The sequence below is a fragment of the Pogoniulus pusillus genome, chromosome 17 (genome assembly GCF_015220805.1).
Source record: "Pogoniulus pusillus isolate bPogPus1 chromosome 17, bPogPus1.pri, whole genome shotgun sequence".
Lineage (NCBI taxonomy): Eukaryota > Metazoa > Chordata > Aves > Piciformes > Lybiidae > Pogoniulus > Pogoniulus pusillus.
The window spans coordinates 13,952,582-13,976,313 of record NC_087280.1 but is presented as its reverse complement, the minus strand read 5'-3'; the positions used below and the strand labels follow the sequence as shown (position 1 = coordinate 13,976,313).

General features: G+C 61.6%; 2 protein-coding genes across 8 annotated transcripts; both read right to left on the bottom strand.

Moving 5' to 3' along the window:
- Window positions 1–271: 271 nt before the first annotated feature.
- On the bottom strand, window positions 272–6,638 carry FES (FES proto-oncogene, tyrosine kinase). Of its 7 annotated transcripts, none has more exons than XM_064157768.1 (19): window positions 6,583–6,638; window positions 5,571–5,822; window positions 5,320–5,493; window positions 4,995–5,241; window positions 4,529–4,712; window positions 4,110–4,247; window positions 3,878–3,997; window positions 3,618–3,740; window positions 3,361–3,547; window positions 3,161–3,238; window positions 2,746–2,955; window positions 2,340–2,462; window positions 2,066–2,119; window positions 1,830–1,948; window positions 1,533–1,627; window positions 1,322–1,445; window positions 1,031–1,188; window positions 800–922; window positions 272–636 (listed from the first exon to the last, which is right to left on the bottom strand). In XM_064157768.1, exons 1-19 carry the CDS (start codon window positions 6,586–6,588, stop codon window positions 494–496), a joined length of 2,658 nt encoding a protein of 885 aa, XP_064013838.1. In that variant the 5' UTR covers window positions 6,589–6,638; the 3' UTR covers window positions 272–493. The 7 variants fall into 7 exon arrangements, with proteins under 7 accessions (XP_064013838.1, XP_064013840.1, XP_064013834.1 ...); XM_064157770.1 differs by having other exon boundaries at window positions 5,145–5,241; XM_064157764.1 differs by having other exon boundaries at window positions 1,830–2,119.
- A 3,269-nt stretch (window positions 6,639–9,907) lies between these two features.
- Window positions 9,908–22,638, bottom strand: FURIN (furin, paired basic amino acid cleaving enzyme). Its single transcript, XM_064157771.1, has 15 exons — window positions 22,372–22,638; window positions 18,228–18,326; window positions 17,658–17,753; window positions 17,024–17,152; window positions 16,796–16,872; window positions 16,377–16,465; window positions 16,105–16,277; window positions 14,998–15,210; window positions 14,589–14,689; window positions 14,360–14,463; window positions 14,090–14,207; window positions 12,596–12,775; window positions 12,367–12,491; window positions 11,833–11,949; window positions 9,908–11,747 (listed from the first exon to the last, which is right to left on the bottom strand). Exons 1-15 carry the CDS (start codon window positions 22,549–22,551, stop codon window positions 11,179–11,181), a joined length of 2,370 nt encoding a protein of 789 aa, XP_064013841.1. The 5' UTR covers window positions 22,552–22,638; the 3' UTR covers window positions 9,908–11,178.
- Between the last annotated feature and the right edge of the window lie 1,094 nt (window positions 22,639–23,732).

Sequence of the window (23,732 nt, the reverse complement as noted above, 5' to 3'; positions counted from 1 at the left end):
CGGCTCCGCCGGGAGCCACAGCGAGGCGGGAGCCACTGGGCGGCGCCGCCGAGCGCTCGGGGGACAGCCACGCCACACCCCATAGCCCCGGGGACACTCCGGACACACCTGGTTCCCCATAGCCCCGGGTCTGGGTCAAGGTACCAGCGTGCCAGTCCCTCCTGTGCCATCCCCCTGTGCCATACTGTGTTGTGCCCATGCCAGGTGCAGCGAGGGCACACGGTCCTTCTGTCTCCCACAGGGTCTGTCCCACCTGTACTCCCAGATACACTTCTGCAGCGCTCAGTTTTTTATTACCCAGGACCAAGCCTGGCAGAGGCTGTGAGGTCGAGGTCCCTGGAGGGCTATGGGAGCCCCTTGCCCTGGGCTGGGGAGAAAGCACAGCCACGGTCAGCTGCCCTGCAGCACCTGCTCCTCTGACAGGCATCGTTCAGCTGGGAAGGGTCGGGGGCACACAGTGCTGCCCCAAGCAGGGCTGGCAGGGTGATGCCTGTCACCGGTGCCGCTTGCGGATGGTGATGAGGTCCTGGTGGATGGTGCTGAAGCTGGGCCGCTTGCGTGGGTCATACTCCCAGCACCTCTGCATCAGCCGGTACACCTCCTCGGGGCACTGCTCGGGGGGGTCCAGCCGCACACCTGGGGACGTCAGGGATGAGGACATGGCAGCTCGAGTCACTGGCCCTTTATCACCCATGGCTCTGTCCTGCCTGTCTCAGGGGCACGATACCACAGCAGACCCAACACTGGACCCACAACCTCACAGAGATCCTCAGGGACTAGACTCTAGCCCCACTCTCACCTTGTTCCACTGCTTCTCGTGTCTGTTGGTTGCTGAGGTTGGTATAGGGAACGGCACCCAGGCTGAAGGCTTCCCACAGTAGGATCCCAAAGCTCCAGACATCACTCTCTGAGCTGTATCGGCCTAGGAATGTCATAAGACTAGCATATGGGAGCAGGACAATGTATCCCAGAATTCTGGCTCCCAGCTGTGCCATGTGGCTGCCAGGTCATGCCTGGCTCCATTCCATACCATAATTCAGTGCTTCAGGGGCAGTCCACTTGACAGGGATCTGCTTCATCCCACCCGTGGAGGCGTAGATGCCATCCTCCTCCTCCCGTGACATCCCGAAGTCACTGATCTTCAGGGCATTCTTCTCTGTCACCAGGCAGTTGCGAGCAGCCAGGTCCCTGAGATGGCCCAGAGCCATCAGCCACAAGCCCAGATGTCTCCATGGGCATCAGCTTGGCATGGGCTAAGGGCAGCAAAGGCTCCAGGGTTCTCCTGCTCTAGCTATCACACACCCGTGCCACCAGAGCCCACCTGTGGATGCAGTGCTTGCTCTCCAGGTACTCCATACCAGCTGCAGCATTCTCTGTCATCTTGATCAGCTCCTTGACACGCAGGTGTGTTCCCTCACTGCGCAGGAAGCTCAGGAAGTCCCCTCCTGTACCCAGGATTGCAAAGCTGGTGGCAGCTGCCCTGGCACACTGTGGTGTGCACTGGCTGCCCTGGCAGCATGGGGGCTGCTCACCCTGCACGAGCTCCATGACGATGTAAATGGGCTGCTTCTGGGTGCAGACACCGATGAGCCGGACTATGTTGGGGTGGTTGTACTGCTTGAGGATCCTGCGGGGACAGGGAAAGGCACTGTGAGCACACCAGGCACTGGCTGTCCCAGGAACAGACTGCCTCCATGCTGTCCCCAGGACACCCTGCCCACCCGGCCTAGGAACACAGCCCTCAGCAAAAAGGTGCTGCAGTCCCAGAAGGGTTTGAACAGCCAGAGGAGAGACAGATGGGCAGGGACAGTCGTGATGCCCATACAGACCTGGCTTCCTGAAGGAACTTGGCCTTGAGCTCGGGTGGGAGCGTTTCCCGGCAGGACTTCACTGCTACAGGGGTGTTGTCAGCTCTCAGGCGGCCACTGAACACCTCCCCAAAGTTACCCTGCCAAGAGACACGAGGGCACTGGCCCAGCATGCTGTGGCGTGGCCTGCTGCACCCCCTGGAGACCCCCTTGGACAGCCCTGCCCTGTGGAGACAAGGGCCAAAGCACTGACTCACCCGGCCAATGCGCTCCCCCAGCAGCACGTCCTCATGGTTGAGCACCCATTTGTCCTGCAGTGAGCGGGCACCAAAGATGGTGAGCTGCCATCCAGCATGTCCCATGCCCACATCCACCTTGCAGCCCCAGAGTGGGGCCTCCAGCTCCAGTCCCCACCCTGGGGCTAAGTCACCCACATCTGACTGGCACAGTGCTTGGAGCTCCCAGCCCAGCTGTGGGCAGGCCTGTCCCCTGTGTAAGGGTCTCATCCCTGTCCCCAGTGCCCATCATCACCTTGGGCACAGCCCTGGCCAGGACGATGCCACTCTTCCTGGTAACGGGTTGCTGGCTCTGCAGGAGGTGCTCGACAAGCAGCGGGATGGTGGGGAAGCCCTCGCCCTCCAGCCGGTACATGTTCTGCAGGAGAGGCCAGCTGAGGACTTCTCCTGGTGTGCTCATGGGGGTTGGAGGCACATGGGGATGAGCAGGCACATGGCACACGGTGCAGCACTTGCACAGCAGGCAGGGGAAGCATGCATGAGCAGGCTCACACCCCATGCTCCACTCTCAGCCCATTTCAGGACAGAAACAGATAGCTCACACCTTACATACACGTCCCATGCACTCACACCAGAGCTGTGCCTGCTCAGGGACCCCCACCTGTCACCCTTGCCATCTCCCCTTGCCTGTGGACACTCACATCGGCAGCCTGGATGATGAAGTGTCGGGGCTGCCCATCCCACAGCACACTGAGCACGTACTCCTGCTTGCCCTGGCTCTCCCGCACCAGGAAATCCCCACTGCAGCTCAGCAGCTCCTGCACCTCTGAGCGTGGAATGGCCCCGTGGTACCAGGCCTGCTGGCACAGCGGCTTCTGCACCTCTGGGATCAGGGGCACGGGAGGTGGCAGCTAGATGAAGATAAGGGTAAGCCCAGATGCACCCGTGGGTGGCGCTGGAGATGGGGCAGCAGCAGAGGGAGCGTGGGATGGAGTATGGATGGGAGGGAGCTGGATGGGGCTGGCGAGGAGAAGGCAGTAGGTACTGGAGAACCAGGAGGCTTGGCAAGGTGGCCGTTTAGGAGGGCAGGGCAGCTGGAGATGTCCAGGGACTTACCGAGTACTTGGGGCTGAAGATACCAGTAATGTGGTTCTTGAGGGTCTCCAGAGCAGTGGCTCCGCTCCGCTCCTGTTCCTGGGGGTAGATGTGAGCTGTGCCATGGCCAGGGGGAAGAATCCACCTGAGCCCCATGTGTCCACTCGAGTCTTATGTGCCCCGTGCCTGCAGCTCCCAGGGCACAGCAAGGCAGGACTCACCGTGGAGGAGACCGACTGCCGATCCTCCTGCAGTGGCAGGGCAGGCAGGGGCTCCTTGGTGCCCAGCTCCCCCAGCTTCCCAGCCAGAAGGTCCCGCTGTACCTGCAGCTTGGCCTGGGTGCAGAGGCAGCCCTCGAGCTGCTGCTGCACCTCCTGCAGCCCCTGGCGCTTGCCCAGCAAGTGCACTCTGGAGAGGGAACAGGCTGGTCAGCTCTTGCCTCTGCCACCCCTCACCGCCCACCCGTGCCACACCTCACCGCTCCCCGGGGCTCCGGCCCTGCTCCGCGCCCTGGATCTCTGCCTGCAGCTCCTGCACCCGCTGTTCCTTGTTGCCCACGGCCTCTGCGGCGGCCACCAGCTCCTCCTCCACCCATGTCAGGCTGCAAGGACCATGTGCCGGATGGTGCTGAGCCACGCTGCCAGCGGACTCCTGCACCTGCTGGACGGTGCTAAGCTGCACTGCAGATGGCAGCAGCCTCCCGCCCATGGCCCCTCACCCACTCCTGGCCCCGCTCACGAGTGCTGGACGCTCTCGATGGTCAGTTCATTCAGCTGCAGTTCCCCCGGTGCCAGCCCCTCCGTCTCCTCCAGCAAGCTCTCATCAAATGACACAGCCGGTGGCACCTCAGAGCTGTACCTGCAGACACCCAGGCATAGCTCTGCCTCCCACCTGCACCATGTCAGCTACTGGCACCCATGGCTCACGGGGCAGTGCCTGGCAGAGGGGCTGAAGCTGTGCAGTGCCATACTTGTGGCTCTGGATGAAGCTGCTGTACTCGGTGCCCGGCTCGATGGCCTGGATGGCACTGGTGATTTCCTGATGCACAGCCAGCATGTCCTCCTGCACCAGGCTGCTGATGCTGTGGAATTCTCCCAGGATGTCCTTCCTGTGGGGACATGGGAGGATGTGAGCTGCCAGGCTCTTGTGGCCCCCAGCCCACTGGCCCTTGAGCCCCAGTCTTTCTGCCTGGTCCCCACATCCTGCTGCTTCATGCCTTCAGTTCCCACATCTCATGTGGCACTGCAGGGCATCACTGTGAGGGCTGCAGCATGAGGGGCAGAGAAGATGCACGTTGCTGATGGAAGCAGCAGAGGAGGGCAGCAGGGCACAGGATGGGTAGCAGGACATGGGGCAGGCAACAGAATACAGGATGAGCAGAGCTCTTACAGGATGAAGACCATTTCTTGCTGCAGGCTGTAGAGGGACTGGTGGAGGCTGGGCAGTGCCCGCTGGTAGTGGTGCTGGTGGTGGAGCGCGGCTGCCTGCACTGCCAGCACGTACTGGTTGTGCAGGGCGTAGAGCTTCCAGAGGCTGCGGACGTACTTCTCCTTTGCCTTATCCCGCTCCTTGTCTGGAGGAAGAGGCCATGGAAAACACCCACCGCCTGTGTGCCACCGGTCTCAGCGCTGTGACACATGCCCCTGAGCAGCTGGCAAGGGGCATGGAGACCCAACAAGACAGTAGCAGGGGCCAAGAGGGGGTGACAGGGCTGGCAGAGGTGCTAGGGCAAGCAGAAGGACCAAGAGCAGGGGTTCACAGCTCTCCTTGTGCACGGGCCCACTCCTGGCTCATGATGCCCCAAGCTGTAACCCCCAGGAATTATACCTGCCTGGGCTCTCCTTGTGCCACCTACCCCTGGACACTCTTAATCCAGGCCGTGTAGTGGGTGCTGCAGGACACAGGGTGTCCAGCCATCCCACACCTGTGAGGGGAGGTGGGAGGGGACACAGAGTGACAGGGACAGAGGAGGTGGGAAGCGAAGCTGGTACCCAAAGGCTGGCACCTTTACTGGCCTCCTGGTACTTGCGCTTGGCTTGGACACTGTCCCGCACCAGACTGCGATATTGTGCCTTCAGCTTCTCCATCTCCTGCTGCGTGGTCTGGGGAGGGGGAGGCTGTCAGGGCAGCCGAGCCAGGTTGTGCCCACCTGCTCCCTGTGCCAGGATCCCTGCACCCACCCGGTTGTACTCCTGCCTGAGCTGGTGCCACTGCTCACTGAAGGCCTTGCGCAGCTGCTGCTTGTCTCGGATGAGCAGGGTCAGCTTGGCCAGCGGCCCCGTTGACAGCTCCTCTGCGTGCCGCCGCAGGATCTGGCTCAGCATCTCCGTCCGGCTTGCCAGCACCCACCAGGACTGTGGGCACAGGGTATCAGGAGTGGCCACCCACCAGCACCACACCCAGCTCTGCTCCAGCACAAGGGTGTTCCTACCTCCCCAATCTGTCCACCATGGTCACTGGTGCGGAGCTGGCTGGAGCCCTCCTGCTTCTCCAGCTGGGAGAACATCTGGTGCAGCATCCCCGCGTACTCCCGGTCGCTCTTGGCACGCTGAGACATCCACTTTTTCATCAGCTCCAGCAGGCGCAGCTCACTGTCCTGCAGCCGCAGCAGTGCACTGTGCCCTTGTGGGCACCACAGCTCTGGCCCGAAGCCCATGGCACTGCTCTCCCCAGCGGGAGGAAGCTGTGGAGTGGCAGCAGAGCCTGAGTTGTGGCTGCCGCACAAAGCCTCACACAGCTGTCACCAGTAGCCAGGGCCCTTTGCATCCCGTGCCACCGCTGTGTCAGCTGGACATGGTGCCTGAGCTGGCAGCGGTAGGGCACAGGGGCCACCCTACCCCTCACAATCTGCCTTGCAAATCACATTCAAAGCAGGCAGGAGTGTTGAGGACACCCTGAGAAGCAGATGGAACCCACAGGGATGGGACCAGGGAGGAGGAAGTTGTGGGGTCAAAACCAGCAGCATTGCCTCTGCCATGTGTGTGAGGCTGCACCCTGAGGGCAGCACAATGGTGCCCCCCACCCTGGCCAGGCACTGGCCTCATGCAGTCCAGCAGCTCTAGTCCCTTTCTGCCCACTGGCATAGTCCACGCCTGTGTCTTTGGCAGGGGCTACCAGGTACGTGGGAACAAGAGAGTTCTTGAGGGCCAGGACACAAGGAGGGGAGCTGGCAGGAGAGAACAGGGTGCTGAACCCCAGACTAATGTGCCAAGCTTGGATGTGTCCAAGGACCCCAGTGGTCCCAGCTGCAGTGCCCAGGATGCCCTGCCCCATGGCAAGGGCCTAGCCTGAGCAGGAGGGTACTGGGGCACGTCTCTGTGCAGGGCAGAAAGTCCCTGGCACAGCCTTCAACCCTGTGTATCACAGGGCTGGGACCCACCCCCAACCCCATACAGAGGTCGCTTGTCCCTGGCAGTCTCCATCAGGGCATCGGCCCCTCTAACCTGCATGCGGTGTGAAGTCCCTGCCGTGGGGCTGCCGCTGGTGTCCTCCCAGGGACGGGGCCGGCGCAGTCTGGACCTGGTGCAGCTCTGGCTCCTGGGGAGGAACAGGAAACCCAGCGCTGACCATAGAGCCATTGCGAGATTTCCTGCACTTCCTCCCCTCCCTGTAGTACCCGCGCCCAGCACCGACGCCAACACGGCTCTGCCATAGCTGGGCAGCCCCCAGCCCTGCCACCCCTCCCAGCTGCCTCACACCAGAGCCTGGCACCATCAGGATCTGGCCCTGCGGGAGCCCTGTGTCCTCCCCACCCTGCTGTGGTGCACAGGCTTCTGCCCCAGCAAGGCCCCTCAGCTGTGCCCAGTCCTGCCTGCCCCCCAGCCCTTCCCCATGTCTCAGCTTCCCTGGCTTAGAGGGCTGGGGGATCCCCAGGGCTCTGAGCAGCCCTACTGAAGGCAGCCCTGACTCTCACCACCCTGGCCATGGCCCTCGTGGCCATGAAAGACCCCAGGACAGAGCACCCATTGCACAGACGCTCATGGGCCTGCACCCCAGTACCCGGTGCCAGCACGTGCCCACATAGCTGGAACCCTGCATGCCTCCCCTCAAAGAAAAGACGTGGTGGGATCACACAGTCCCAACAATTGCCACTGCACATCCCCATCACAGGCAGAGCCTGGCTTTGCTCAGCTTGGCACAGACATGTCCTGAGTGGTGCATGATGAGCCCCCTGTCCTGTGCCCAGCAGCGAGGCCCTGTGTCCATAGGGGTGTTACGGCCACCTGCAGGACACAGCTGAGGTCACGGTCACCTACAGGGCACAGCCAAGCTGATTCTAGTTTTAGAGGAAGCTGGGGGAAAAATGCCAGAGAGGAGCTTTGCTAATTTGCTGTCCCTCAGCTGAGCAATGCCTGGGCGGTCACACCAAGGAGTGGCACAATGGCACAATGGCACAACATGGCATAGCATGGCACAGCCAGGGCACAGTGCCCTGGGCACAAGCCCCAGGAAGCACACCAGCTGAGTCAAGTGACACAAATCCCCACCCACAGTCACCACAGGCCTTCTGGGCAAGAGCACCCCCACTTAGCGCCCATTTGCTGCCATGTTACCAGGGTCCCAGTCAGCCACCAACTGGTCACTGGGCAACTGGCTCAGGCCCCAAAGGGTCCTGTCTGCTGCAGGAAGGGACTTGCTGCTCCCCTTTGCCTCTGCCCCATTCAGCTGCCCAGAGCACTCTACACTCACTGCTGATGTTCTCTGGCATCACCAGTGCCAGGCTCCCTGGAAACAGTCATTTCTGTGGCACATTTGACGGCAAGAGAAGCTCAGCTAGCACTAGCTCTGCAGCTTGCCATGGCATGCTGCAAGTACCAGCCTGCATCCAGCCCTGCTGCCTCAGCACCTGCCCAGGATCAGTTTGATTTTCTGCCTGAGCTGCGGGTGTCACTGGCAGCATCCTCAGGCCCCACCAGTCCCAGTGACACTGGCAGCATTGACACAAGCTCAGCAAGAGTTTTGCCAGTGGGGCTGACAGACTGCTTCTTCCCACCACCTCCACCTCTCCAGCATCCCAGCACCTCGTGGGTAGCACAGGTCCCCTTCCACATCTACCCCAGGCTGTACTGGGGGCACAAGGCACCTCTGGCAGGATGCACATGAGCCTGAAGGCTGCCCCCTCCGTGACGCCAGACTGGCCAGGACCATACTGCAAGACTCAGGGTGCAGCAGCTCCCCTTCCCCAGAAGCCTCTGACGCTGCCTGCATTAGGAAGGTTGCAGTGGGTCAAACCACAAATCACCCAGTTTCACATCCTCTGCACGCCCTCCTGCCGAGCCCGGGAGGCTGCAGCCTCGGTCTGCTCTCTGGCCAGTGCCCTTGCTGCAGCACCCACTGGACACAATCCACCTCTGGCACCCAGCTTCAAGATGCCAAGCATGACTGCACAGCTCCCAGCTGAGGGAGAGTGGAGACCTGTCTCCAGCCCAGCCTCAGCAGAAAAGGAAGAGCGAGCTGGGCAGCATCTGCTCCGCAGGGACCTGCTGCTGACCACAGAAGCCACCACAGCTGCAGGCAGAGCGAGGTCGAGTGGCTCTGCAGAGAGCTGCTTTGAGAGTGAGCACAAACACTGCTGGGGACTCTTGAGGAATATGGTGGGGCTGGGGTGGGCTCTGTCTGAGGCTTCGACGTGGTGTGAGCAGGTCCTGGGTCCAAGTCTGTCCATGCCCGCCCCAGGGCTGCTCTGTGGGCATCATGCTGTGGCTGCAGGGCAGCACTGGACATGGGGGCTGCAGCGTGGCGCTCAGCCAGCAGCACCTGGGCTGCAGTGGAGACCTCAGCCCCTCTGCAGCAGGAAAGGGGTGCAAGTTCCCCCAGGCTTTGGCTTGCAACCCATCCCTTCACTATGGCCAGGTCCCAGATTAGCACTCCTCGCTGTGAGTTCCCGATAAACAGCTGCTCAGATGAGGAGGCTGGGCCCTGGGTGCTGAGTCCCCACCACATCCTCAAACAGCAGCACTTGCTCAGCTCCAGGTCTTGCCTGCAGCAGGGCAGGGCAGCCTCTGGTTCTGGGGTTCTCTGCACCTCTCCAATCACTGAATCCCAGATTGGTTTGAGTGGGAAGAGACCTTCAAAGCTCATCCAGTGCAACCCCCCTGCAGCCAGCAGGGGCATATTTAACTAGAGCAGGTTGCTCAGAGCCCATAACAGCCTGCCCTGCAATGTTCCAGGCGTGGGGCATCTCCCACCTCTCTGGGCATCTGAGCCAGGATCTCACGGCCCTCAGTGTCAAACATGTCTCCTTTCTCTCCAATCTGAATCTCCCTCTTTTAGTTCAAACCATCACCCCTTGTTCTGTCACAACAGACCCTGCTCAAAAGTCTCGCCTCCAGTTTTCTGATCAGCCATTTTCAGCACTGAAAGGCCACCAGAAGTCTCCCTGGAGCCTCCCAGGTGAAACAACCCCAACTCTCCCAGCCTGGCCTCAGCAGAGGGCTTCCAGCTCTCCCAGCATTTTGCTAAGAGTTTGTGGCCCTTCAGTGCACAAAATGAGGCCTCTGGAGGTGCTTTTCTGGTCTGGCTGTGGGCTACAGGGACAACAGTAGACACATGCTCAGCAAGGTGCCCCTGCCCTGGCTGCAGGTAGGGGTGCAGGCAGGACCCCAGGCAGAACCCCCAGACCCTCTCCTGCAGCTGCAAAACTCATCTGGGCACCCCACAGCACTAGCACAGGGCAGCAGCTCTCAGCCTAGCACTCTCCTGCCCTAGGGCCACACTGCCCACCCCGTCCCTGGGCAGTGGCACACAGAGCAGAGGCAATGGGGCTGGTTTGCATAGTTCTGAACATTTAATAACTCAGTCTCTCTAGCGTTATATCCACATCCATTAAATTAAAAACAGGCTCAGGAGGCAGCTCCCGGCTGATTAAATTACAAGAAAAAATTACTGTGCACCAAAAAGTTATTATAGAAAAATAGTCCTGTGGCCCCCAGCCAGCGGCTCCGTCCGTGGCAAGCCAGGGCTGGCGCTGGCACGGGGCAGGTGGGAGCCCACGCCATGGCCCCCGTGTGCAGCGGTGGACGGCGAAGGGGCTCGCGGCACCAGCCCCCAGCCCGCGGGGAAGGGGCAGCGAGGGCAGGGGCTCCAGTGGGGAGCAGAACGGATTGTCACCAAGTGGGGGCAAGGCACGTCAGGGGGCAGGGGCCGCAGGGGCGCCGGGCTCTGCCCAGCACAGACAGGGTGCAGGCAGAGCTGGGGCAGCGCTGGCACCGCGCTGGCACCAATGCTGTTCCACCGCCCCGGCCAGCATCGGGCACAGCCCTGCCCCGGGGCAAAACACGAGGGGCCCAGAACAGGGGTCTGTGCAAGGGGTCCCTGCCCGCACTGAGGGCTGAGCCCTGGGCACAGGGAAGGCGCTGCCCAGCCCCACGCTCTCTGACGCAGGGGGGCTCCTGGCCACGCCACAGGCAGCCACAACTGCAAGGATGGGCAGGCAGCGGGCAAGCAGGCAAGAGAGGCCCAGGCCTGGCCATTATTGCTGTGGAAGGGCATGGTGGGAGGCGACAGGCCCCCAAGAGGCGGCAGGAAGCAAGGACCCAGCGGGTCAAGCCAGGGACGAGCACAGAGGCCCACTGGGTACTGACAGCAGCAAGAGCAGAGGGGCACCGTGCCATGGGCTGGGGTCAGAAGTGCCCCTGCCCTGACCAGCCCAGCCTGAGGAATGACAGCCCAGGGACCCCATGCACTATGCACCCCAGGGGACTGTGTGACCCCCAGCAGCACCCACCCACCTGGGGCAGGGGACATAGCTGCCAGCGCAGGGCCAGTGAGCACGAGAGATCCCACTGCCATCAAACACCCTGCTGTGGGCTACAGGGCAGACACAGAGCCAAGAAAAATGGTGCCAGACTGGGACAGTGCTGAGCTGGAGACAGTGCCCGGCAGCCCAGGCCAGAGCTGAGGGACGGTGCCAGTGGGTGAGGAGCCCCAGGGCTGCTGCGGTGCGGGAGAGGAATGGGGGCAGAGTCCGGGGCCCCTCAGCCTCACCTGCTCCAGCCCCGCAGTGCTGGACAGGGAGGAGGGAGGGGCAGGAGGGCTCATCAAAGGGCACTTTGGTCTCTGATAAAGGCAGTCCTCTCGTTGTGGGGCTCATACTCCTCACCGTCCGACTCTGAGGGGCCCTCCTCCTGCCAGATGTCAGAGGGGAGCCCCTTGTAGGAGATGATTCCGCTGTCCAGGGCGTAGACCTTTACGCCCCGCAGGCTGAAGCCAGAGCGTGCCTGCAGCACCAGGAATATGGTGACAAAGATGACTACGATGAGGACACAGCTGAGGCTGGCAATGAGGACAGGCAAGTTGGCTGAAGCAGGGGCCTCAGACAGCCCCTCACCATCTGTGAGGGCAGGGGATGCACGGCTGCTCTGTGTCTGGTGGGAGCAGGAGAGGTCCAGGCTGCTGAAGTGGGAGTGCGCAGGGCAGGTCAGGCACTGGTTGGGGCCAGGCCCGGCACAGGTGGCACAGGATGGGTGGCAGGGCAGGCAGAGGTGGGGTGTGATGGGCTCCACACTGTTCTCCAGCTCATAGTGCGTGCTCTGGATCCCAGGTGCAAAGCCGGGCGGGCAGCGCTTCAGGCAGCTCTTCTGGTGCAGGTAGTAGCCCTCCTCACAGACTAAGGGAAAGAACAGGGTCAGTGCAGGCCAGGGGGCTGCCCACATCCTGTGTCCCCACCCCCTCTCCACCAGCCCCACACTCACCCACACAGGTCTGGCTGGGGGTGAGGGTCTTGCAGCCGCTGCTCTCTAGCTGGTTGGAGAGGCTGGGGGAATCTGTGGCTGTCCCATACAGCACGAGGGTGAACTTGGTCAGTGTGCCTGCAACAGCACAGGGGTGAGAAACAACCAGGCAGGGCGAGGGCCACCAGTGTGGGGAGACGACCACCAAGGCGGGGTGGGCAAATGCACTGTTCCCCACCATGGGCTGTCAAGAGACGGCAGGACTCTGCCCACTACCTCAAACTGGCAAAAATGGGATCAAGCTCCTGTGCAAGGCTGATCACAGGGTTGGGGGTGGCCAGGCCAACTGGAACAGGGGGCATCTTCTGCCCCAGAGCAGCTGCATCCCGTTTACTCAGCTCCCCGTTTACTCAGGTCCAGCCTCTCCCCATCAGGTCACCATAAGCATCCAAGTGTCACTGGTGCCTTTGCTCAGGGGGCCACCAGGCACCCACTCTGCTCCCACTCCCATCTCAGGCCTGCAGACAGAAGTGGTGGGGGCAAGGCCGGCCCTACCGTAGTTGTTGGCATCGCTGGTGTTCTCGATCTCCAGCACCCACTCTCCAGAGGGGTCCTCATCCCACGAGTGTGTCGTCATGAAGGCCCAGTCATTGAAGCCATCAGCCGAGAAGTCGTGAGGCCTGGCAGAGGGCAGGGCCAGAGGTGAGTGCCAGCAGCCTGCAGACTAGCTTGTGCCAGCCCAGGCCTGGGGCTGTCCCAGGGCACCCCACAGCTGGGCACATACCTGGCAGCCAGAAGGGTAGAGCGGGTGCCCATGGGGCTGACCAGGTGGATGGCCAGGTCCCCACGCCGGTTGTAGGACAGCGTCAGGCGGGCCTGTGCATGCTCCAGCCGGCTGATGTAGTTGGACTTCCCCAGGCATGCATCCACCTTCCGCCGCACCTCCAGGCGCTTCCCGATGTCCCTGCCCAGAACAGGCAGCAGTGAGCCCATGCCCAGCCCCGGGGCATGCTTCGAAGTGACCCAGACCCTGCTCCACACTGTGGAGATGCGCAGCTGCCCTGAGTGCTGCATTGCACTCCATGGTAGCTGGAGCAGGAGGTGGCTGCTGACACCTCCTCTCCACACATTGACTGGGGCAGGAATTGTCCCTCTACTGGGACACCAGTGAGGAGAAAAGGAGGCAGAGGGGAGACCTTCTGCCTCTCTACAATTCCCTGAAAGGAGCTTGGAGCCAGATAGGGGGTGGTCTCTTCTCCCAAGGAACAAGTGAGAGAATGACAGAAGATGGCCTCAAGTAGCCCCAGGGCAGGTTTAGGTTGGACATGAGGAACAATTTCTTGTCCTTGAGGTTTGTCAAGGCCTGACCCAGGCTGCCCAGGGCAGTAGTAGAGTCCCCATCCCTGGAGGGGTCAAGGAGATACGGTGCTCAGGGACATGGTTTGGTGGTGACCTGGCAGCAGTGGGTTAACCGTTGGACTCCCTGAAGTCTCTTCCAACCCAAGCAATTCTGATTCTGGTCTTTGCTGGAGACAGGAGACACCTGTCTTGGGTGTGGTGGGGTTTGCTCTGCCAAACACACACTGCCCAGTGCCGCCTCCTCAGCCCCTGCTCTGTGCCAGCCCTGAATGGACCCTTTCTTTGCCTGCTGCCAAACCAGCTACACCCTGCACAGTAGGGCCAGGGGAGGGACAACATCATCTCCATACCACTCCTTCTCCGTGGCCACTCTGGTGCCCCTGCAAGATGCCGGTCACAAGGAGTGCCCACTCTGGGCACAGCAGAGTCCCAAGGAACCAGGGCAGGGCAGCAAGCAGAGGCCTGCTCGCTCCATGCCCAGAGGCACACATCCACCCCTCAAACCTGACAGCCCCAGGGGAGCATCCTGGTCACACACAAGCTTGTCACATGCTGCGCCACAGCAGCAGCAGCCAAACAGTGTCAAAGGAGTCTCTGTCTGCCCCTGAAAGCTCCTCTGTGTGGGGATGACTGGTGCTGGCTGCTCTCAAACCATAGCGCCTGGCCTGCCCGCACCCCCGTGGTGCCCAGCTGGGCCCCAGCAGAAGTAGGCAGGCCCAGCAGCTGACATTGGCGGTGGATGGTGTCTGAAGGCAGCTTTTCTGGCTCTCTTCAAGCTGTCACAAGAATGTGACCCAGGGTCCTGGGAGCAGCTCAGCCCCTGAGATTTTCCCTACTTCCCACCCTGGACCCAGAGGCACTCAGCCTCCTGCAAGGGGCAGATGTTGGGCAATGCCCTCCTGGGCTCACCAGCCCTTACTTTGGCTCCGTCAGGATGTCAATGACGCACTTCCTCTGAGGTCCCACCGTGGTCCAGTTCTTAGCCAGGTTCACCATGGCACCAGCATCCAGCAGGCCATAGCCGTAGGAATGGCTGACTGTGGACAGAGATGGGGTCAGCACTGCTCCCAGAGGTCCCCACTAGGCGACGTGTGTCTGGTCACACCACGCAAGGCCCTGGAGTGCTCTGCCCCAGTAACCCCAGACTAGCAGGAATGGGAGCCCCAAGTTCATCCTGGCAGCCTGCTACCTTTGCGGCCGACACCGTTGGTGACCCAGTCATTGGCGTTGAGGTGAGCTGGCTTCGATGTCTGCACCACCAAGTGCTGCATGTCTCGCCACGTCAGGTTCTTGCTGAAGGGGGATACAAGGCTCAAGCACCAGCATCCAGCTCCTCCCAGCCACAGCCAGGTCTGTGCCAGGGTGCCAGTGCCTCGCAGGACCCGCACAGCGCAGCTTAGCCCCGCGCATGCCCTTACTTGGCTTCCAGGGCAAGGGCGATGATGCCAGCAGCCAGAGGCGCAGAGGCTGACGTCCCTGTATGCGACTCAGTGCACTTCTGTCTGAGGTCAGTTGTCACCTGTGAGAGGGAGCAATGCAGTGGGAGGTGCCATGGGCACCAGCCGTGCCCAGCAGCCAGCTCTGGGGCTGTATCCCCAGAAGAGAGGTGAGGCATAGCCACTGCTCCCAGCACAGCTCCCAGGCTTCTTCCAGAAACTCTAAGCCCAGAGACTGAGCCCTCAGAGCAACCCAGGAAGCTGCAGCATGGCAGAGTGAGGCCAGCACAGCTCCAGGACCGTGACCCACTCAGCTGCCAGAGGGATGCCCACGGTGGCCACAGCCCAGGGCACATCCCACCCCTGTGAGCCACCAAGCACCCCAACTCACTATCTGCTTCTCGTTCTGGTTGCCGCTGCTGTAGGTGGTGGCAAGGGTGGAGGAGCAGGCCTCGCTGTACCAGGGCACGTTGCCGTACTGCGTGGTGCTGCTAATGGACAGGGTGTAGATGCTGTTGGTGTAACCGTCACAGTTGCAGCTGTCGTGCTCACGGCCTCCATTCCCAGATGCCCAGACGAAGATGGAGCCCAGCCCTCCTCGGCCCTAGCAACAGAGACAGGGTGAGGGCCGGCACTGGAGACACTCAGTGTCAGCCATGCTGCTGCAGGGCCAGAAAGAGCATGAGAGGATGGTGCCAGCTCCAGGGCTCCTGCAGTCTGAGTAGGAGAACAGATGCAGCTTGGACAGCAGGATGTCACCAGTCACAGCCTGCTGGCTTGAGCACCAGCTGCCATCCCCCGCTGACACCATGCCTTCAAGGGATGTCAGGGCACCTCTGCAGAGGCCGCCCCAACCAGCAAGGCACTGGGTGGCAGGAGGCCCTGCCGAAGGAGTACTTCCAGAAGCAGATGTCTTTCTTCCCTAGGAAATCACCCAGGCTGACTGCCTGCCAGGCAGCTGCAGCTGTCCAGCAACACTAAGGGGGCTTGGCACAGCAGTGCTGACCAGCAGATCAGCATCCAAAAGCCACAGCTCAGCATGCAGCACACGTGGGACTACAGTGGGAGGGTTTGCCAGGGTGTCCTGCGCCGCACACACATCTCTTCAAGCAGGGAACTTCAGAACGCAGGGCACAGCTAACCACAGCCATGCTAAGGCACCGATGGCACATGGGGACAGCGAGAGAGGACAGGCAGAGGAAGTGAGGGCAAGCAGCTGGCATGAAACCAAGCAGGAACCAACTGAAGGCTTTGGAGAGTGGGAAGAGCCCATCCCAGTGTAGGGCTGCAGATGAGCCTGCAGAACAGGGAGGACAGGGCTGCTTGGAGAGGTGAGATAAGCCCTGGCACGGGAGGAACCATGAGTCAGATCCATGGCACAAGAAGAACAGGAAAAACCAACAGAGCCTGATTCTGGAGATGGGCTGAGAGGACACAGGAGACCCAGGGCAAGGGGCAGGAGTTCGCCTGGTGCTCCCTGGCACACTGTCCTGCTCACCTGGCTGACTCCCCGGAAGAAAGCCTCCTCTGCCAGCCGGGCTGGGCCATCCACAGTCTTGCCATCGTCCTCGGGGCCCCAGCTGGCACTGTAGATGTGGATGTGGTTGGGGTTGAGGCCCAGGGAATGGGCCTCCACAGCGTCAGTCACCTCCCCATCCAGCATGCGCACGCCTAGGGCCAGAGAGCAGAGGTCATGGCACAGCCTGCTCCTCCAGCGCCCATAGAGCCCTGCACAGGCTGTGCTCTAGGGGCGGGCAGAGTGGCACCCACCTCCAATCCTGGCGTTATAAGCGACGCCGACACCGCAGATCCCGTTGTTTGCCACAGCAGCCACCTCCCCGGCACAGCGCGTGCCATGTCTGCAGCCAAAGAGGACACAGGGTGCTCACACGGGGACACGAGGAGCACAATGCTGGAGGGACCAGGGCCCATGCTACCTCCCATCTCTCCCTGACCTGGTGGCCAACGAAAGCCCCACAGGGTTCCTCCATCTGCCCTCTGCTCCAAGCAGGGACTAAACAGGCATGGAGCAGTCCCAAGGAATGCTGCTCACATCAGGAAGGGAGGCAGCAGGGTTCCCCATGGGGCAGAAGCATGCCACCAAGCTGCAACCTGCTGCCAGTGTCAGAGTCCCTGCTACAGCCTTGTGTCACCTCCTTTGTTACCCTTGCTGCTACCAGCTGCCTCACCTGTTGTCATTCATCTGTGTGTAGCGGGGTTGTGGGTCTGGGTCCTGGTCGTTGACGTCAAAGCTCGCCCCCGGATCCTGGAAGGCAGACCTGGCAGTTAGGAGCCATCTATGCTGGCAACCAAGTCCTGCCAAGTTCCACCAAGCCTCACCACCTGTGCTCCATGGCCCTGAGGCTGGGTTAAGCAGGGTGGGCACCACCCATCCCAAAGCATCACCCTGCACTTACATAGTTACCCTCCAGGTCAGGGTGATTCTTCTCAATGCCATCATCCAGGATGGAAACCACGATGCCCTTGCCTGTGTAGCCCTGCTCCCAGGCCTGGCGCACATTCAGGTCCCTCTGGTTTGTGTTGTACTGTCAAAAGAAGCCATGGCAATAAGAGCTGTGCCAGGTTGCTGGCACTGCAACAGGGTGTGCCCAAAGCCCTGCCAGCCTGGGTGTAAGGCCAGATCCAGAGGCAGCCTTCGTCCTGCCCCACTGTGGTATACGGATGAGGAAACCCCAGGGGACCTGGCTACAGTGCTGAGTACAGCTGGCCAGGGAAAGCCACTCTGTGACAGACTCCGCTCAGGCCCCATCACTGCAGCTCCTTCACAGAGATCAGACCTGTGCCCAATCTCAATGACACAGATGGGCATGGAGCCCACTCCTGGGCCAGTCAAAGGGCTGACCACCCAAGCCCAGCCCCAGGTTCTCCCCAGCCTGGCCTCCTTCTTGGGGTGTCCTCAGGCACACAGCACTGAATAGCAGCCTCTGGTCATCCTCCTCCTCCCCTTGAACAGGTTAGCTGCCAGCAGCAGCCACTCCTCAGGTGCCACACTTGTGCCTCCAGAGCTCATGCCAGCGCTGCTGCACTCACCAGGTACCACTGCTGTGGGAACTTGGGGTCCGTGGGCTCTATGAAAACATCTCTCTTGGTCCTTCGCTTCGCTACCTGCTGCTCCAGCCACCGCACCTGGGCACAAAGAGGGCATGGGGCTCCCCACTGCACCCCAGCAGCTTCTCCTGCCTGCCCAGAGAAGCATTCCCAGGGGAGTTTGCAGGCAGCCCCGTGCTGGCAGAGTCACCACAGCACCCAGACTGTCTCTCCTGGCTTCTTGTGCCCAGCTGTGTGCCAGGGTAGCTTTGCTGCAGTGGAGTGCACAGGTTGGGGCACAGAGCTCTGCCAAGAGCCTGCTAGCTGCTGCCGCACACCCCATGTGCTGCCAGCAAGTCAAGGCTCTGAGCCAGAGCCAGAGGATAGATTGCAGCAGTCCTGTCACACTGCTACACTGGGATCTGGCACTGCCCTGTGCACCTTGTGCTGCATACCAGCCCTCCAGGGAGCGGAGGCTGCCCTGTGTCGTGGCCATGCTGGCTCATATGGCAATGTGAACTGCCCAGGAGCAAAGAGAGGCCATGACAGCACTCTGTACCCCACCACACCTACCTGTGGTTCCCTGGCCAAGCGGCTGTGCCAGGGCTGGTGTGGCGAGAGGGAGCGCTTCACCACGCCATGGTGCCGGAAGTGGTAATAGTCACCGAAGATCTGCAGGGGAGGAAGGAGTGGGATGGGCAGGAGGGCCCACCCTGCCCAAGCCCCTGCACCCTCAAATGCAGCCCTGAGCCCTGGGGCTGCCAGGGGTAGGCTGGGCTCCCCACTCTAGGGTGGCTGGTGGGGCTCGCATCCAGCACATGGGGCAGCATCCCCCACCAGAGCTGTGGCAGCTAGTGATAAGGCAGCTGGGGAGATCTTGGAATGACACAACCTCTGCCCAACACAAACTCCCACAGGTGCCCACACAGCAGCAAGTTCCAAACTGTTCGAGAAAGCTGCTGGCCTGGCCAGGAGCAGCAGAGGGACAGGCCTCAGAGGGGCACAGACCTCGGGAGACAAAACCTCTGCTTCTCTCCTGGAGTGAGCTGGCACTCCCTGCTGCTGGGGAGAGGGCACACAGAAGTAGGGTCCAGGCCCTGATACCTGGATGGCCCCAGCCAGGACAGAGAGGGTCTGAACCAGCCTCTGCTGCTCAAATAAGGGCACCCACAGGAAGCCAGAACCCTGCCAGAGCACTTGTCCAGAACCTGTCTCTACCTGAGTCACAGACAGCTCCAACAGAGCGAGTGAGTGGCTCACGGACACACAACATCAGCCGAGGAGCCACAGCCCCAGCCCAGCTCCCAGCACGTGAGGCCAGGGCAGGCCAGGGCTCCAGGAGGCCACGCAGTTGGTTATTTTTAAACCCAAAACTCTCTCCAGTGCTGTCATTTCCTGATCCCCTCCTGCATGATCTGGAGGCTGGCCTGGCCCTGCCACTCAGGACATCCCAGCCCAGCAGTCTGCTGGAGTGGGGAGAAGGGGCTGAGCACCAATCCTGCTCCACTAGAAGCAACAAAGCCTGGGCAGTGGCTGCAGGCAGGGCCTGGCTGTGCCATCGCCTGCAGGGCTGGGCTGTGAGGGCTGCTGGAACACACCTTTCCCTCTGCCACCCAAGGCTGGCACAGAATAGTGTGGTTGTAGTTAATGAATCCCTGCAAGCTTAACAGAGCCCTGCAGATGTGCCACCATCCTGGCCAGCCAGAAGGAGTAGGGGGGAAAGGTGCAGCCAGCAGAGCAGAACCCTCAGCCCTGGGGCAGCAAATCTGGCCTGTGTCTCTCCATGGCCTTCCCTTCACCCCAAAGTCCCTCTGTGCGGCAAGAGAAATGCATCCTGGCACCCAGAAATGGGGCACTCTCCAAGTGGGCTACTTCCATGGCATAGCCCCCTGTGTACTCACTGCTCCATGGGCAGGAAGGAGAACAGATTCAACCCATGGCAGCCCAGCACTGGTGGCACAGGATGGCAGGAACCAAACACCAGGGTCAGCACTTGTATCCCACCACCAGGGCAGTCTGGCATTCACAGCACACCAGTAGATACCAGCACACACCAGTGCCCAGAAAAGGGCAGACAAAGCCCCCAGCCACCAGCTAAGGACACCACTCTTCTCTGCTGCGTCATGCCATGGTGGTGATGAGTTTGTGGCAGGAGAAAATACAGCATGCCAACCAACTCCATGCCACACCAGCTGCGGCTGTCCAGGGAACCATACCAGCTTCCCAGGCCAGGATGCTGTGAAGGTGGGGCTGCACTCCCCCATGCCAGTGGCAGCTGTACCTTGCTCCTGCCCAGGGCCAGCAGAGAAAAGGCTGGGATTTGGGGCACAGGCAGGTGGCTGGAGCCAAGGCACAACCAGCTGCAGAGCTGCAGCCATCTAGCACTGCCAGTCACTGGGGACAGACTCAGGCATGTTGCTGTGGCACGCCATGTGCCCCCAGTACAGCCTGGGCTGATCAGCAGCTCACAAGCACTTGGGAAGGCACCAAGCCTCTGCACTGGGCTGGCAGAAGGGAAGGTGAGCTGCAGGCTCTCTGCTCTCACCCAGCACCCCCTCACCCCTCGGGACTGAGGACAGAGTCCCGATTGTTCCATCAGGGAGATTGTGGCTCTGCCTGCTCATCCTCCCGGATTAGGGCTCTAGGACACCTGGTGGCAGCCAGGAGCTGCCCACACGTTCCACCCTAATCCCCATAGTCCCTGTCCTCAGCAAGGGCAGAGCCACCCCCAGCCCTCTGTGTCCCTAGGGTGGGAGTGCTGATCCCACAGACACTGGTGCCAGCTCAAACCTTCCGTCTCAATCTCCTGCCACGACTCAGGGCCACCTGGGCCAGATGAGAGACTGACACACTCCCACCATGTCCCTAGGATCAGGGTGAGGTGCTGGGCAGCAGCAGAGGCTGGCAGGAAGCACTCCTCCTTGGGCTGCTGCTGCTCTGGCCACTCAGCTCAGGGGTTCCACCAGCACAGCCCAAGGCTGGCACCAGCAGCCCAGACCTTCCCTGGGGGTCCCCATGCCCACATGGGGCTGTGCTCTGGCTGCTCTGCTGGCTCTGCACCAGCCCTGGCAGCATGAAACACCATGCTCCTGCCCTGCTGCTGCATCTGTCCCACTCTGCATAGTCCTTCGGGTCCCCTTCAAGGCCACTGGCACCAGAGGCAGGTCTTAGCACCTCTCTGCTGGCTTGGGGGCCTGCCTGCCCCAGCTCGGCAGAGAGTACGCCAGGGCAGAACAGTCTCTGAGGACAGTGTCCAGGCCCTGTGCTGAGGCCAGGATCCTCTCAGCGAAGGACCCTCGGGGCCTCTTACTGGGGCACTGCCAGAAGCACCCAACCCCCCCCTTCCAGCCTGGCTGCCACATCCTGTCCCAGCCCTGCACACCCCCTCAGAAGAGCAGCCCAGGAACCTCATGGCTCCTTCCAGCCCTGCTCATCCCACTGGGCCTACAATCCCTCTGCAAGTTGCCCAGGCCAGTCAAGCCCCATCCTGCACGACAGACATCGGGATGGGCCCCAGCCGCAGCCCTCGGGGCTCTGCCTGCAGGTGCTGCCTTGCTGGGGAAGAGGTATTAGGCTTCAGCTGCAGAACTAATGGCAGGGGAAGAATGTGGGCACTGCTGGGCAAAACTGGTGCAGAGCCTCCACAGCTGGCAGGGACAGACCCCAAACAGATCTAGGGTCCCCCACAGAGTCAGAGAGCCTTGCACAGCACCCCGGGCTGGTAGAGCATGGTACACTTCGGCCCCGGGCAGCCACACCTGGGACCTGGCACCACAGCACAATAGCAAACACTGCTGGGAGCAGTTTGACGGCAGCTCAGCCCCACCCCTGCTCTCAGGGCTCTCAGCAGAGACTCAGTCCAGCAGGACACCACCTGGGCCACTGTCTTGGCCCTCTCTGCATGGCAGCAGTCCTGGGCTGGCGCATTCTTCGCCCTGAGATCAGCTCTAAGACAGCTGCATACAGACAGCACCTGCACAAAGCCACTCTATCAATCACCCCTGAAGTGCAGACCTCTCAGTGGGGTCCGGCCCCAGCCCCCACAGAGCTCCCACTTCATCATGAATCCCAGAGGACTTAAGGCAACCTGTCTCAGAGCTCTGTGTACCCGCCACCCCACGCAGGGGTCCAGTCAGGTGGTAGGACAGGGTACTCCCTGGCCTCAGCAGCAGCACCTTCCCTGCCTGCAGCATGCAGCAAGCTCCCAACACCAGTTGTGCAATTTCCTCTGGGATTTCACCCCTTGCTCTCTTCCTGGAAAGCCAGCCCAGCCTGACAGTAGCACCCTGCTCTTGTGGCAACAAAGCCCTGGGCATGCCAGCAGCCCAGCCGAGGCTGGCAGAACCACGCAAACTCTCTGGCATCAGTCTCAGCCTCATCTCACCGAGCACCAAGAGACGGTGCTAAGCCAAGCCTGTGTTGGATCCCCTTGTCCTATGCCTTGGTCACAGCAGCCATGCCGGTGCCAGCCCCATCAACAAAGTCACCACCCACTGCATAACCGGGGCCAGCACCCTGTCCATGGCACAGGGAAGAGAAAAGCCCCATGAATCAGCCTGCCCTAAGAGCCTGAGGCAGCAGACACCCTGCCGCGACAACAGCACGGGGAAGCACAGGTCCGCAAGAAGCAGCCTGCGAACAGAGATATGTCCTGCCCGCAGCACCACACTGACTGCAGGAGCCTGCTTCCACGGCGAGAGGGAAGTTGGGAACTTACCTGGCCCAGGTTGAGGAATCCATGCTTCCTGGCCAGCCTGTCAGCCTCCCGGGGCCCGGCAGGGACGAGCACGGCCCAGGTGTTGGTGTAAATACGCTGGGCCAGCACCTCCTGGGCCAGGAGAGCAAGGGCAACCACCAGCGTGCAGAGCAGGAGCAGCGAGCAGGGCCTCAGATCCATCAGCGATTCAGCGTTCCTCGAGCAGCAGAGCAGCAGGGTCCCGTCCCGCGGCGGTGGGTCCAGCGGTGTCACTGCCCCGGGCTGTGATGGCCGCGCTGCTCCCCTGGCCCCTGCTCAGCCCAAGCCAGCATGGGGACGAGCCCAGCGCAGCCAGGCCGGAGGGTGGCAGCAGGCGCAGCCCGTGCGGGACAGCAGCGCAGTCTGTGGAGAGACAGAAGAGTGGTCAGGCCCCAGGGCACCGCTCCTCTGACCAGGGAGGGCAAGCTCCAACGGGCTGAGCCACGGCTGCAGCACTGGGCTCGGGGGCCTTGGCACCCAGCACCCACTGCCCGCCATGGCTCGCAGCCGGACAGGATGTGAGGCTGCGGAGCAGTGGCTGGTGAACGCCCCAGCAGGCCTGCCCCACACAGCTGCTGTTTGCCTTGCCTGTTGCCCAATGTGTATTCACAAACACGGGCAACAAACTGGGAGGGGGGAGGCGAGGGGAACCATGCCGCCTGCTGCCAGTCTGCAGTGGACAGGAGACCCTTTGTTAGCCAGGACAGACCAACCTGGGCATGGAGCTGCAAGCAACCAGAGTGGAAAGCCTCCAGTCCTCAGGGGAGAATGGAGGAGATGCTGTGTTTGTGACCCCACTGAAACAAGAGTGAATGGAGGAAAGCCAGGGAGAGCCCCAGGCCTCAGCACCTCCAGCATCAGGGACTGAGCAGGCAGGGCCTAGCAGCAGTGCACAGTACTGAGCTGCCTGTCACCGTCAGCAGCACAGCTTTGCCCTTCCTCCAGAGCACAACATGGTGACACCGGTGTGACTCATCCTCACTACAGAAACTAGCACACTGAGCAGAGAAAGGGGCACACCATCACCCCCACCGGGAAAAGGGGGCATGCCATCACCGCCTTCACACAACCAGGGACCTGCACGCAGAGATGCCTGGGGACAACTCGCACCATGTGGGAGGTCAAACACAGGAGCTGGGAAGGCAGGTAGGGAGCAGAGCAGAGACACACAACACAGCAGCGCCAGCGCAAGCTCCATGCACAGGGATCCACAGAGACCCTGGAGCAGCCGGTCAGGTTTCAGAGCCAGCGAGAAAGGTGAGAGGCAGCAGCGGCTGGAGGAGCCCCATCCCCCTCTAGCAAACAGTGGCCACGGTGAGCAGGAGCCTGCAGCGCTGCCAGGG